This window comes from Sarcophilus harrisii, chromosome 4 (genome assembly GCF_902635505.1).
Source record: "Sarcophilus harrisii chromosome 4, mSarHar1.11, whole genome shotgun sequence".
Lineage (NCBI taxonomy): Eukaryota > Metazoa > Chordata > Mammalia > Dasyuromorphia > Dasyuridae > Sarcophilus > Sarcophilus harrisii.
Window position 1 is genome coordinate 421,101,988 of NC_045429.1, and position 13,099 is coordinate 421,115,086.

Below are 13,099 nucleotides of genomic sequence, written 5' to 3' on the forward strand. Positions count from 1 at the left end.
TATATTTTTGATTGTCAGCCATGTGACTTTTTTAGATCCCAGGGAATCTAAAAGATTTGACTTATTTATTTGCTTACAGTTAATTTGCTTCCCGTGGAATTGGATGGTGTGCCATGGGGCTCACCAAGCAGTACCTGCGTTATGCTGCCAGTGCTGTCTTTGGATTGATTGGCAGCCAAAAGGGCAACATTGTCTTTGTAACTTTGCGTGGTGAGAAGGGGCGCTACGTGGCAGTGCCAGCCTGTGAGCATGTCTTCATCTGGGATACACGGAAAGGAGAGAAGGTAATAGAGCCATCCACTAGTGACTCCAGGATTTATATTAGGAAAAGGGGGAGGGAGGGATGAGGAGGATGCTTGAGGGCAAGCTGTCTTTGATGATTCTCATCCTCATGTAGCAGGGATCCCTCCTTCTTTGAGAACAGACAGCTTAATACCAGGTCCACACTATGGCTGCACACATTACCATAATCCCAGGGAGTGCTCTTCAGTATTTTTAGGGTGCCTAGAAGTAATTGGTCTGCTAACTTTATGCCTGATCTTGGCCTTGGCATTTTAGTTCTTAGAGTACGTTAGCAAATTGTAGGATAAGAACTGAAGTGTTTTCTTATATTGAGGAGGAGAGTATCATAGGATTAGAGCCAGAAAAAGGCTGGGAAAGATCTTTTAGTTTTGATTCCCCTTTTAAGGATAAGGAAAGTGATGCCCAGAGAGAGGAAGGCATGATAGAATAAGGAATAAGCAAATTGGTTACCTACACCATCCTCCATCTTTTCCCAGTTACATGCTTAATATATCTGAAGAAACTAAATCCCTTTTAGATGGAATCTGGAAATAATTCTGATATCCTGAAAATTGGTTCTTCTGAAAATAATACTTTAAATCCTTAAGTCCAAATTAAAAATTTTATTGCTAGCATTTGCATGAAGTAAGTTTGATGATTCATTACCCATGTCTGGAAGATTTATTTTGCGTTATTTTGATAAGTCATCCTACTTCTTTTTGTACCTTCATTTCACTTGCCCAATGGGGCTAATGATTCCTACCTCAAAAGACTCAGCGTGTGATTACTATTTATAAACATGATTTGGAAAACTAATGTTATTGATATAAAGTGTGCAAATATCTCCCCACCTTTGCAAAAAGGAAAGCTTAGGAGCATGACTTATGTTTCAGTGCTTTTGTTTTTTGTGATTTCAGATTCTTATCCTTCAGGGACTTAAACATGAAGTTACTTGTTTATGTCCCTCACCAGATGGATTGCACTTATCCGTTGGCTATGAGGATGGTTCTATCCGTATCTTCAGTCTTTTGAGTGGTGAAGGGAATATTACCTTCAATGGACACAAGGCAGCTGTCACTGCCCTGAACTATGATCAGCTGGGGGGCAGACTAGTGTCTGGCTCCAAGGTAGGAAATGTAGGAATTCCCGGGAAATAAGTGGACATGTGATGAGCCTTGGATAAAATTAAAAAGTGGGTTATATGTTTAAACAGATTTTTGTTTTATTTGTTTTTTATACAGATTTTTAAAATAAATTTTTGTATGAGGCTTTAGACTCTCAGTAGTACAAAACTACAATTGCCTAGAATGGAATTAGCATAAGTAAGATTTGGAAATGAGTTTCCCAGAGCCATTCTCTTTCATTTGATGCTTTTAAACCTTCCAAGATAGCTTCTTTGTACAGAATTAGAAAAGCAGGATAGCATAAATCAAACCTGAGTTAGATAAGAACAGCAGTGAGTGTATGGCTGGTCTCTTGCTGGATGATGTTATTATTTTTGCCATATTTGTCCTCTTCAAAGGACACTGATGTTATTGTGTGGGATGTCATCAATGAAAGTGGCCTTTACCGTCTGAAGGGACACAAGGATGCCATCACGCAGACACTGTTCTTACGAGAAAAAAACCTGCTGATTACCAGGTAAAGATCTAATAATTAACCTACATGGCCTTCCTTACTTCACTTCTTTCATGGGAACTGCTCAGGAATGAATGAATGAATGAATGAAAAAATGAAGACAATTACTAACTTATTATGTGAAAAGAAGTATACTACGTACTGAAGATGCAAATAAAAAAAATGATACAAAATGCTGCTTGCTCCAAAGGAGCACATATTTTAATAGGGCAAATATATACAAAAGGATTCAGCTCTAGTGCAGATGGAAAGGTCCTTAGAGGATAGCAAAAAATTAGATGTTAATGTTATCTTTTTTAGTATCATCAAAAAAAAAATTTTTTTTAAATTTTGACTTTAAAACAGCAAAAAACAGTTTTGTATACACAATAGAACAGTATGCTATATGAAACCATGAACCTTCATTTAATACTGTTTGTGTGTCTGTGTGTATTCTTGCATGTATAATTCTGCATGTTATTTTCACAATTGTGTCTTGCTAATATTTTTGTACTTCTGTACATTTTAGAAAATTATACTGGCTCTCTTTTTTTAGGGCATTATTATTGCTGACCTGTTCTTTCTCCTTACTCAGTTAAAAACTGAGAAAAAGGAAAGAAGGAAAAAAAAAACTTGTAACAAAAAAGTATAGCCAATGTATCCATGTAGTGGCCAAGTCTAGAAATGTGTCTTTTTCTGCACCTTTTATCCATCACCTCAAGTCTTTCACAGTTGATCATCATTTCAACATTGCATGAATGCAACATTTGTGTGAATGCTGCCAGTACACAGTGATCTTCCAGTTCTTCTCACCTCACTTTGTATCAGTTCATATAAGTCTTGTGTTTTTTCTGAAAGCACCCCCTTTGTCATTTCTTATAATACAATAGTATTCCATCACAATGATATGCCAAAACTTACTCAACCATTCCCAGATTGAAGAGCATATCCCCAATTTCCAGTTTCCAGTTTTTTGCACCACGGAAAGAGCTGCTATAAATATTTTTGTTCATATAGATCCTATTACCTTCTTGTAATATAGTTTATTTCTTAGTTGTCTTAGATGTAATTATTTATTCCCCTAGATTGTAGTTTTTCTTTTTGACTCCTTTTGAATTCCCCACTTAGGATCAGGAAATTTGTTTAGCTTGCAGATATTTCCTCCCTGATATTCTTAAACCTTACCAGCATAACTAAAATGTATTACCTTTTGAGTTTGATGTATTTCTACTCTTAACTCTGTATGTGCACATGTGTGTGTTTAATGCTCCTTGGTCCTTTTCAAATAAAAGGATTATCTGATGCCCAATTCCCCTTCCATGTTTGTAGACTATGTACCTTGATTACAAGAATAGCAAGTTCTACCTTCTCTTTCCTTTTTTCCAACATCAGTGTGTTCTTTTTCTCATGCACCTTGATTACAAGAAATAGCAAGTTCTATCCTCTTCTTCCTTTTTTCAACATCAGTGTGTTTTTATCCTTCCTTTTCTCTCCTCTTCATATCCTTAAAACAGGAGCTCTGTTTTTCTTCTTTAACTTTCTCATTATTCTTTAAGAACATCAAGGTAAACAATTGTTTCTTTTCACTCTATTAGAATGCTAGTTCTATATCATCCTACAGCTCCTTCTATGGCTCAAGTCAAGTTATCTTTCTAGGTTTCTCTGAACTTGAGTTTGTATTTCATAGTAACTACTGACCTTTGGTTTTTTTCATCAGAAAGGTTTTGAAAGTCCTTTGCTCCACTAAAGTCCCATTTCTCCCCTCATAGTATTATACTCACTCAGCTTTTCAGGGTAAGTTACACTGTGAGCCTTTTTCTTTTACTTTTTAAAATATGGTATTTCAAGATTTCCTCTTATTTATAGTGGAAGCTTCCAGGTCTTCCTCTTTCCCCCACTATAGATTTTTTTCTTTAAGACCTTTTTTTCCCCATGTCTTCTATAACTTCAGATTATTTTGAATTTTAGATTCTCCTACCAAAGCTTCCTAAACTAGGTGGTGACCCCAGATGGGGTTGTGTAACTGAATGTGGGAGTCACAAAAAATTTGGCAACAGTAAAAAGTTTTTGAATACAATGACCATAAATTCAAAATCAATCGCATAATGAATCTGAAGTGTTTCTGGCAGTGCTTGCCCATATTGCTTTGTGCAACTTCAACACACAGCATGCAAACTTTGTGCTGCATTTGCGTGAATGCTGCCAGAAACACCTCAGCTCAGATTCGAGATGGGTTGCATAAAAGTTTCTCAGGTGGAAAGAGGGCTGTGAGTAGAAAAAGTCTAAGAAGCCCTGCCTTATCCTATTACTGGATTGTGCGAGGGCTGCTGTGGATTGATTCTTTGTAAAACAATGGCTGGGTCACTGATTTTCCATTTAATGTAACATTGTTGTACAAATGAGCTTTCTGTTTCTATTTTCAGTGGCAAAGACACTGTGGTGAAATGGTGGGACCTTGATACACAGCATTGCTTCAAAACAATGGTTGGCCACCGAACTGAGGTAACTTCTATTTGAAGATAGGTCATTTGGTCATTGGGGAAGGATGGGCAGAGCTAGACCAGGCTTTGCAGCCTTTGTATTGTTTACCACATGCTTCCTGGCTTTTTAGCTTACTAAGTAAATCATGGTGAGAATAGGGTGCATGTCCTTGGTATCTGTTTTCCCCGTGAGCTTCCCCTCCAAGGTGGGCTTGGTAAAAGTTGGTCAAAGAAATGGAGAAAAAAGAATTGCTTGAGTCTTTGGAGCCATACTCCATCACCATTATCACTGTTGCTGTAGGAAATCTAGAGGCTATGCAGAAATATTTATGAACATTTGTATTATGTGCAGTGTGTGGTGAAGGTGCAAAGAAAGAACAATTGCTAAAAACTGATGTTAATATACAAGGAATAAATTTACGAATGAGAAGCTAGACAAAAAGTTATTCTACCTAATCAAAATAAGGTAGTTGTAGTCTTCCTAACCCAGGTCATTTTCCTTTCTTTTATCAAAGGGTTTAGCTCCTGGCTAAATCTTATTCTCCTCCCCATCTCCTGCCCTTACACTCATACATTCACATACTAGATCTTGCCATTATTTTTCCTATATTCTACTTCCCCAATTAAAAAAGATATTGCCCTTTCTGATTCTAACTTAAGTTACTTTATTTTTCCTCTCTCTGTCCTTCCTTCATTCCTCCCACTACTGTTCTTCAGCCTCAGCAAAACCTTCTTATCCTCTTCCTGTCAATGACTCTCAGATCCTTGCCCCTATTTGAATTCACTTTCTTCCTTCTCCAGCTCAATTAGCTGTCTCAATGCTACATCACTCTCTGCTTTTGAATCTCTTGCTCTCTTGCTGTTCTTCTCTTGCCAGACCAACTTGGAATTACCCCACCCACCTAGCTCCTCCACTCCTATTTTCAAGCCAGTTAATAAGGTGGGAAAGTCCCATAACATATATAGGATCCATTAAAAGTTCATGTTATCTAAGTTCAGCTGAACCCTCATTAAATTGATTCCTCTCTAATTGATTCCTTATCTTGCTCTTCATGGAAGCTTTGCCAGTCTTTACCTGCCTTTAAGCTCTTGCCTCTCCTGCACTCTCTTGGCTGAAGACTTTGCCTTGCACTTCACCAAAAGAATTGAAGCCATTTGATATGAACTCTCCCATTCTCTTCATTCCAGAACTCTTTTACATGTTCCTCTTCTTCTTTCCTTCTCTCCCATAATTTCTGATAATGATTCTTGCCAAGGCAACGAACTTTTGCCCAGAGAAATCCTTTAATATTTGTTGATAGATTCTAGGGCTGAAAAAAGTTATTTCTGTAAAGACCACGGATACTGGAATGGATTATCTTTAAAATCATGAAATCCAACTTTCTCATGTTATGGAGTAGGTCTTTGAAGCCCTCAGAATTATAAATTGGCCCAGGTCACACTGCTTCTTATAGTGGCAGAGCTAGGAGCATAGGGCTCCTGATTATTTTCTTTCCAATGTACTTCCATACTTGGTAGATTAGATTTTTCTCCCCTAGGGAGGAGGCAAGTTGCCTTTAGCTGTGCTCCTAAGGACTCCTATTGAAAGCACAAAAAACCCAAAAAAAGTAACTCTAAAGTACCCATACCAATGTATTGTAACAAATTGTAACCCATAAAAGATATTGTAACAAATGCAATTTCTAAAAGTCATGCTCTTCGTCTCCTGTCTATTCAGGTTTGGGGACTGGCTTTAGTGTCTGAAGAAAAACGTCTCATCACTGGAGCTGCAGACAGTGAGCTGAGGGCTTGGGACATCACTTATATAGAGGAGGTAATTATGTGACCACATTTTCCTTATCATGGAAACAATGAACTTCTTGGTATTTTGCAGATTAAAGTTTCACTCTTAAGACCAAAGCCTTAGCTACTCTTCCTTATAGTCTCTAAAACTGTAGTTTATAAACTCTCTTCCTCTTCCCAAATCCCTATGACTTGGTCCCAAATCCCTTCTGAATTCTTCCCTCTCCTTCATCCCTAGCTGGTTCAGATTTCCCCATTTGGAAGACCTAGTAGACTAATTTTTACTGCTGCTTCAGAAGCTTCTTCTGCTGAAGATTCTCATCAGTTTGTTCTTTTGAAGTTAACTCCTTTAATATCTCTTATCCTATCCAGATAATTGCTGCAATTATCTGCTGACCCCCAAAGCATTCTCTTTGTCCTTAGCATAATGTGTACTCATTGTGGACACTCATATGTGTCCATGGCATAATGTGACTCATGAGGGGGTCCACATCTTCTGCAGAGGGAGGTGGAGACAAGGATAGGATTCTTTCAGTACCGTGAACTTGGGTAGCATGGAGACTTGCAGACTCATGGCTGATGGTGATGCCAGAGTAGTCAGCGGTATTTCGTCAAGATTGTTCTGCATTTGGAGAGGTCCAGGCCATGAAGAACTCAAGCTGCTGGTGTTGTCTGATGAGCTTTTAGGACGGGAATCATCCATGTCATCAGGGAAAAGACAGCAGCCTTTTCTATAATGTCTTGTTTTGTTTTTCTGTTTGCATTTAATGAATAGATGAAAGACCTAGATGAACCCAGTTCAAAGAAGAGCAGAGGATCTTCACTTGGGATGCAGGAGAATCATGCAACAGAGACTGGGGACCCTGAAGCAGATGAAGACCCTGAAGATGTAATGATCCTGTCTTAAAATTATGTCTTTTTTGAGGCTGATGTGTTAGAGAAGGAAGGAAAGTAGAGTTTGGGGATGTACATGTGCAACTTTTAGAGAATGGTAGTCATCCTCCTGACCATTTATTTTTCTTCCCAAAGATGTAGCAGAGCTTGCCTTTCACCACAAATTTTTCCCTTGTTTCCTTTGTAGCGTATTCTTTCATGTAACAAAGCTGGTTCCATAATGCGGGAAGGAAGAGACCGAGTTGTAAATCTTGCTGTTGATCGGACTGGCAGGATTCTTGCTTGTCATGTAAGTAACTAACAGTGGGAAATAAATCAATCCTTTCTTATAAAATGTGAAATAACATGTTTTCATGGATCCTATTGATACATTTCATAGTATCATCTAGACATTTATATTTTAAGGTCCTACTTTGTTATGGGTAACATTGTTGTTATTGTTTAAAATTTAGCACTGTTTTATAAATGAGTTAATTTAGGTACCAAAAAATTGCAAGAATTTATCTGTAGGTAAATTCAGAGTTAGAAGTGTCCTTAAACAAATGAATCCCCATCGGTTTTTATTGGTCCCTGACTCAGCCTAATATACTGACGGTTATTGCTTTGTTTACACAGTTATTCATGTTATGCAAATTTGACTTTACATAAAGAATTATGAAAGAAATCCTCATTCCAAATAATCTCTCTCCCAAAGCCCCCCATCCTGTGGTACCACGCTCTCTTAAAATAAAATACCAATCAATCGATAAATAAAAAACAGTAATAAAACCTAAACCCTCACTCCCCTTACTCCACCCAAAATGAAAGCAGAAGAATTGAATGTGTGAAAAGACCACTGCTATGGATTAGGAGCTTGCCTTAATTTTCTGAGGCTGAGAGGGGATACTTATGTCCTCCTTTTCCTACCTGTCTGTGTGTTCTGCAATCCATCTGTCTATGCTTGGGCACTATGTGTATCTTTCTCCAGCCCCCTTGTATCACTTGTCTTTTCCTGTCTGTCCATGTCTGTTCCCCCCATGCTCTTCCTCTTAATTTTGGCCAGGTCGCCACATGATTGGCCTTACCTCCCATGTGTCTCTTCTCTTCCTGCTCTCACTTCTATGACCCCAGGCTTCATGTGTCCTTGAACTATGTGATGGCATCTTCCCTTCAGAGGACAGCCCCTCTCTCCCTCCCTCCCTTCTCTACCTCTGTGGACAAATTCACAGCATATAAAAATTGCATTTTTTAGAAGGCTGCAAAACGGTCTCATTAACGTAAAGTCAGAATTATCTGTGTACATGGTGTGTTAGTAGCATTGTTATAAGTAACTCCTTTAATGCTTCAGATCATAGGATGAAATGTCTTTTAGTCTAGTCTCCTCATTTAAAAGATAAGATTGAATATTTGGCCCAAGGTTATAGCAGAGTAAGTAGCAGAACCAGAATTTGAAGCCAACTCCTCTGATTCCATATTTAACAGTCTTTGCTCCTAACAGAAGAAGAGTTAGATTGAGACTGGATCATAGATAAGATAGACTTCAGATCATTCCTAGTTGGTGGAGTGATATCAATCTGTTTGCCTCTTGCAGGGAACTGATTCAATTTTGGAAGTTTTTTGTATTCTTTCCAAAGAGGAAATTCAGAAGAAAATGGATAAAAAAATTAAGAAAGCCAGGAAAAAAGCTAAGTAAGTTCTGTCGGCTTATTTCAACTACAAATGTATGGCATAATCTGTATTTTAAATAGTGGGGAAATTAAAATGACTTTTAGAGGAATGAGATTCTTCCATTTCCCCCCCCCCCTTTTTTTAAAGCAGTAATTAATGGCATAAATTAGGTTGTCATTAGATATCTTTTTCTATATTCCCTTTACCTGAAATCTTGCATACAAGTGTCTTAGCTATTACTGGGTAATAAATTTTACTTAGGGGATGGAAACCTTCATGAAAGAAGGTTGTCTTAGGCTACTTCTTAAAAGTTGGTAAGATAACTATATATGATTAAGGTTCCTTAGGTTAATGGGCTAATGCAGCCTTACATATCAGTTTCTGAAAGTATTACACAAATCATTTTTAATTAGCTTTCTATAACAACTCATTCTTTTTCTTTTAAAATTTTTTTTTAGTTCCAAATTCTTTTCATTTCCCACCCATTAAAAAGTTAGGACATCCACATTACACATAATCTTTTTCTTTCTTAATGGACTTTTGCAGTTCCTACTGAATCCTTCCTTATATTATCAATACAGTAATATACAAGCTGCTCTTCCATTGTTACTTTTCTTATAAAACTAAAGGACATTTCATTTCCTCACGATCTCATTTTAACTTGATCTGCTTTAATGTCCATCTTTTTTTTTTTTTTTTTTTTTCCTTTGTAGAATGGACAGATATACAAGAACTATTCCTTTCTGGCATGTTTTACTTGTCTGTCTATAGCATGGATCTATATTTAGTTAACTTTTCCTTGAGTTCCATTGTCAAAAGAAATCTTTTTTTTTTTTTTCCCTTAAGAAATTCTTAATTATGTAAATAAAAAACACTTGTTTCTGTTATTATACCAGACTGGGATTCTTTTAATAAAGAGATACTCTGAGAAATGTAGAAGTCAGTTTATTTTTAAAAAGTGATTTTCAGCATTTTTTTTCCCTAGATTAAGTTCTGGTGAAGGGGAACAAGAGGATATTGAAGTCAGTATGTCTTTGCAAGATGAGATCCAGCGGGTAGCTAACATCAAAGCTTCAGCCAAGATCAAGTGAGTAAATATGTTATTGGCTCTTAGATAGATCTTTACAGTTAAATTATCATTTGATCCAAAAGAATCATGGTGTTCTTTTTAGTCATAGCCCAGATTTCTTGCTAGACAATTCTCTGTGAAATTCACCCTCATCCCTACAGTCAGTAATTTTATACTATTATATCCCCTTGCATACCTCACAAAGAAGTTTGGTTTCATGTCTTCTGCATCTATCATGTGTTGTTTTGTGTTATAGTATGTATGTCTTTTCCCACTGCTAGAGTATAAATTTTATGAGGTTAATGACTTTCTCTTATCTAAATAATGTATTTACACTAACACCTAGCATATTACATTCTAAATGTTTAACAGATGTTATTGAATTTAACATATTGTACAGAGTGGAACCTAGTCTTTCTCCATTTTTCACTTTCTCCCCCCAAAAACCAAACTAGAACAAAAAACCAGTGTTCTTACCTTGAACTAAATATAAACAGTGATTTTTGATTTAGGCAAGTGAATCTTTGTAAAATAAATCCTTTTCTTTGACTACACTGCTCTGTTTTCATTCTTTGCTCTGTCTTTGTGGCTTTTCATCTTTGCTTCACTTAGTAGTAGTTTATCCTGATTCCTCTTTTGTAGCGAAAAAAGTAAATTGGTTACGTGCTATAAAATGTTGTTCCTTGCTAGATTGTGCAGACATGACATTTTTGAATCTGCAAAATGGTTTACAGTTGACCGTTTCATTGATGTGTTGTCCATCCAGATTGGTCAGAATTTTCTGAATATTGAGAAGAGGACATCTCTGTGTAGAAACTTGACAAGTTTATGGATGGATCCATTTTGATAATATTTTTATCTCACACAGGTCCTTTGACTTGATTCATTCTCCACATGGAGGCTTGAAAGCGGTCTTCCTACTGCAAAACAATCTAGTGGAAATATATACACTAAATCCATCCACCCCTACCCCACAGCCCATCAGGACAGCCAGGATCACCATCGGGGGCCATCGCAGTGATGTCCGTACCTTGTCATTTAGTTCTGACAATATTGCTGTCCTTTCAGCAGCTGCTGATTCTGTCAAGATATGGAACAGGTTTGTAAATCTGCTTTTCTTAGTAGCTGCTTTCCACAAGGCCAGGATATTTTCTTTCTCTCTATTCTATGATTTAACTTCAAAAACTTAGTGATTCCCCAAGCACCTAAATATACTTCCTTAAAAATTCATCTGGTGTGACTTTTTTCTTTTTTTTTTAACTATAACTTGAAACTGAGCTTATAAAGAGAGGTTGAACTTTGCCTTGTACATCCTTTTAAGTGATCTTTAAATCTGAAATTTTTAGTACTGTAAAATGAAATTTGGATCTTAGTAATACCACATTTGGATTGTATTATAAATATAATTGTGTTAATTATACTAATTATAGTCATTAATGTCAATAAGTGATACCAAAATTATATTATTTCACTTGTAGTATGACTAGTAATTATTAATGATCATTAATACTATGATTAGATGTTATTGATAATGAAATCTACATAATGGACTTTATAATTTGCAAAAGCATTTGACATATAACATCCTTACAGTTTTACAATAATGCTATGAGGGGAAGATTGTTGTTTTGTTTTGTTTTGTTTTAACCAGCATTACCATTTTTCAGATGGGAAAACTAAGGCTAAGGGAAGTTAAGTGATGGCAGGATCATAAATCAGAGGAATTTAATTTTCTCCATCAGGCCACATTGTAGTCCTCTTGCTTGAAATGTTAGCTTTTCATTGTTAAGAAGCAGCCAGAATCTGTTATGACACTTAGGGATATTTGAAAGTCTATATTTTTTTTTTTGATTAAGAACTTGTGGTTTTGAACGTTGTCATCCTAACTTATGAGTTACTTAGCTTTGTCCATTTCTTTTTTTCTCCTTTACTTATTATAAGGAATATTCCATGATCCTTTATAAGAAGCAAGATTCCACAAAAGGAAACTCTTTCTTTGATTGCTTAAGAAAGGTCTTTCAAAAGGGATTAAAACTTCTACATGGAATAATAGTATATTACAAAGATATTAAAAAGGTGTATTTGAGCCTTGAATTATTAAAGCTTTAATGCTGAGACCTATAAGACCAACTTATAATATGTATAAAAGATCAAATTAGTCCAATAATGAATTTTTCATCTGAGGTTCCTTGGAGCTTTAGAGACTTGGGATCAAGATAGTGGAATACAGTAGAGATAGATGATTCTCCCCTTTGTATGAGAGAAAAGGTTTTACCTTTACTTAATTAGGAAGTGAAGGATGATGGCCTTTAAGATCTTTCCAGTACTAATCTCTGATCCTGTGATTTTCCCTTTCTTTTCATAGGTCTACACTGCAATGTATTCGGACAATGACTTGTGAATATGCTCTCTGTTCATTATTTGTTCCTGGAGATCGACAGGTGATAATAGGAACAAAGGTAAACAAATGCTTTGTTTTGGATTTCTAGGGCTTTTTCAGATCATTTAATGAAAGGTGGTTCTTTATATAATTAGAAGCAGTTAGATCTTTAACCAGCAGCACATAATAAGAAAGGTATAAATTCATCAACTTTTTGGTTGTTGGATCATGCAGTTTGAAATGCTTATTGTAATTTAAAAAGTAGTTTTAAAAGTTAAAGGAAATTATATTTGTATGGTGCTTTATAATTTAACATTCATCTTGGTTTAGTGGAAAGAATTACAGTTCAGTGACATAAGATATCTTATTTGAGACTCATATTTCTTAGGAGGTGTGTAAGGAATGGTATTATCTGTTTTATAGTTGAAGAAACTGAGACTTAAATTGAGGTTAAATGATTTGTTCAAAGTCATAATTAGGATCACTCATGATCCGTTATCAAATACTCTTTCTACTAAGCCACATTGATATTCTTTTTTTTTTCATTTGCCTCAGCATCCAGTCAGCCAGCCAGTTAATCAAGCACGTATGTGCCAGACATTGTGCAAGAAGCTGGGGATAGGAAGACAAAATGAAACAAACCACATCATTGGGGACAGTGACATGTATACTTATAAGTGAATGCAGAAGAGACCAGAGGAGTGGTAGGGAGTGTAGGTTGTTACAACCATGTAAAAAGTTGAGAATGAGAAGGATAGAAAACAAGTTAAGAGATCATTCATTGGTTATTTTGGAAAGTAGTCTTTTTAATAGGGACTTTGGAAGACAGGTCATAATGGGTTGAGAAATGATTGAAAAGAATTAAGAAAGTAAATTTTCTAAGAATTTGGTTGTGAAAGATAAGAGGTAAAGGATAGTTGTGGTAGTTGAGGTTAAGGAGAAGGGTAG

The 13,099-nt window shown here is 36.2% G+C and overlaps 1 protein-coding gene across 1 annotated transcript in view; it reads left to right on the forward strand.

Moving 5' to 3' along the window:
- Positions 1-13,099, forward strand: part of WDR3 (WD repeat domain 3) — a 32,543-nt gene that overhangs the window by 5,899 nt on the left and 13,545 nt on the right. The window contains exons 2-12 of the mRNA XM_003769847.4: positions 80-284; positions 1,200-1,409; positions 1,805-1,923; positions 4,323-4,401; positions 6,097-6,192; positions 6,937-7,050; positions 7,243-7,344; positions 8,626-8,723; positions 9,688-9,789; positions 10,640-10,870; positions 12,137-12,230. Coding sequence (XP_003769895.1) covers positions 114-284; positions 1,200-1,409; positions 1,805-1,923; positions 4,323-4,401; positions 6,097-6,192; positions 6,937-7,050; positions 7,243-7,344; positions 8,626-8,723; positions 9,688-9,789; positions 10,640-10,870; positions 12,137-12,230 — 1,416 coding nt within the window. The 5' untranslated portion in view covers positions 80-113. The remainder of the gene's footprint in view (positions 1-79; positions 285-1,199; positions 1,410-1,804; positions 1,924-4,322; positions 4,402-6,096; positions 6,193-6,936; positions 7,051-7,242; positions 7,345-8,625; positions 8,724-9,687; positions 9,790-10,639; positions 10,871-12,136; positions 12,231-13,099) is intronic.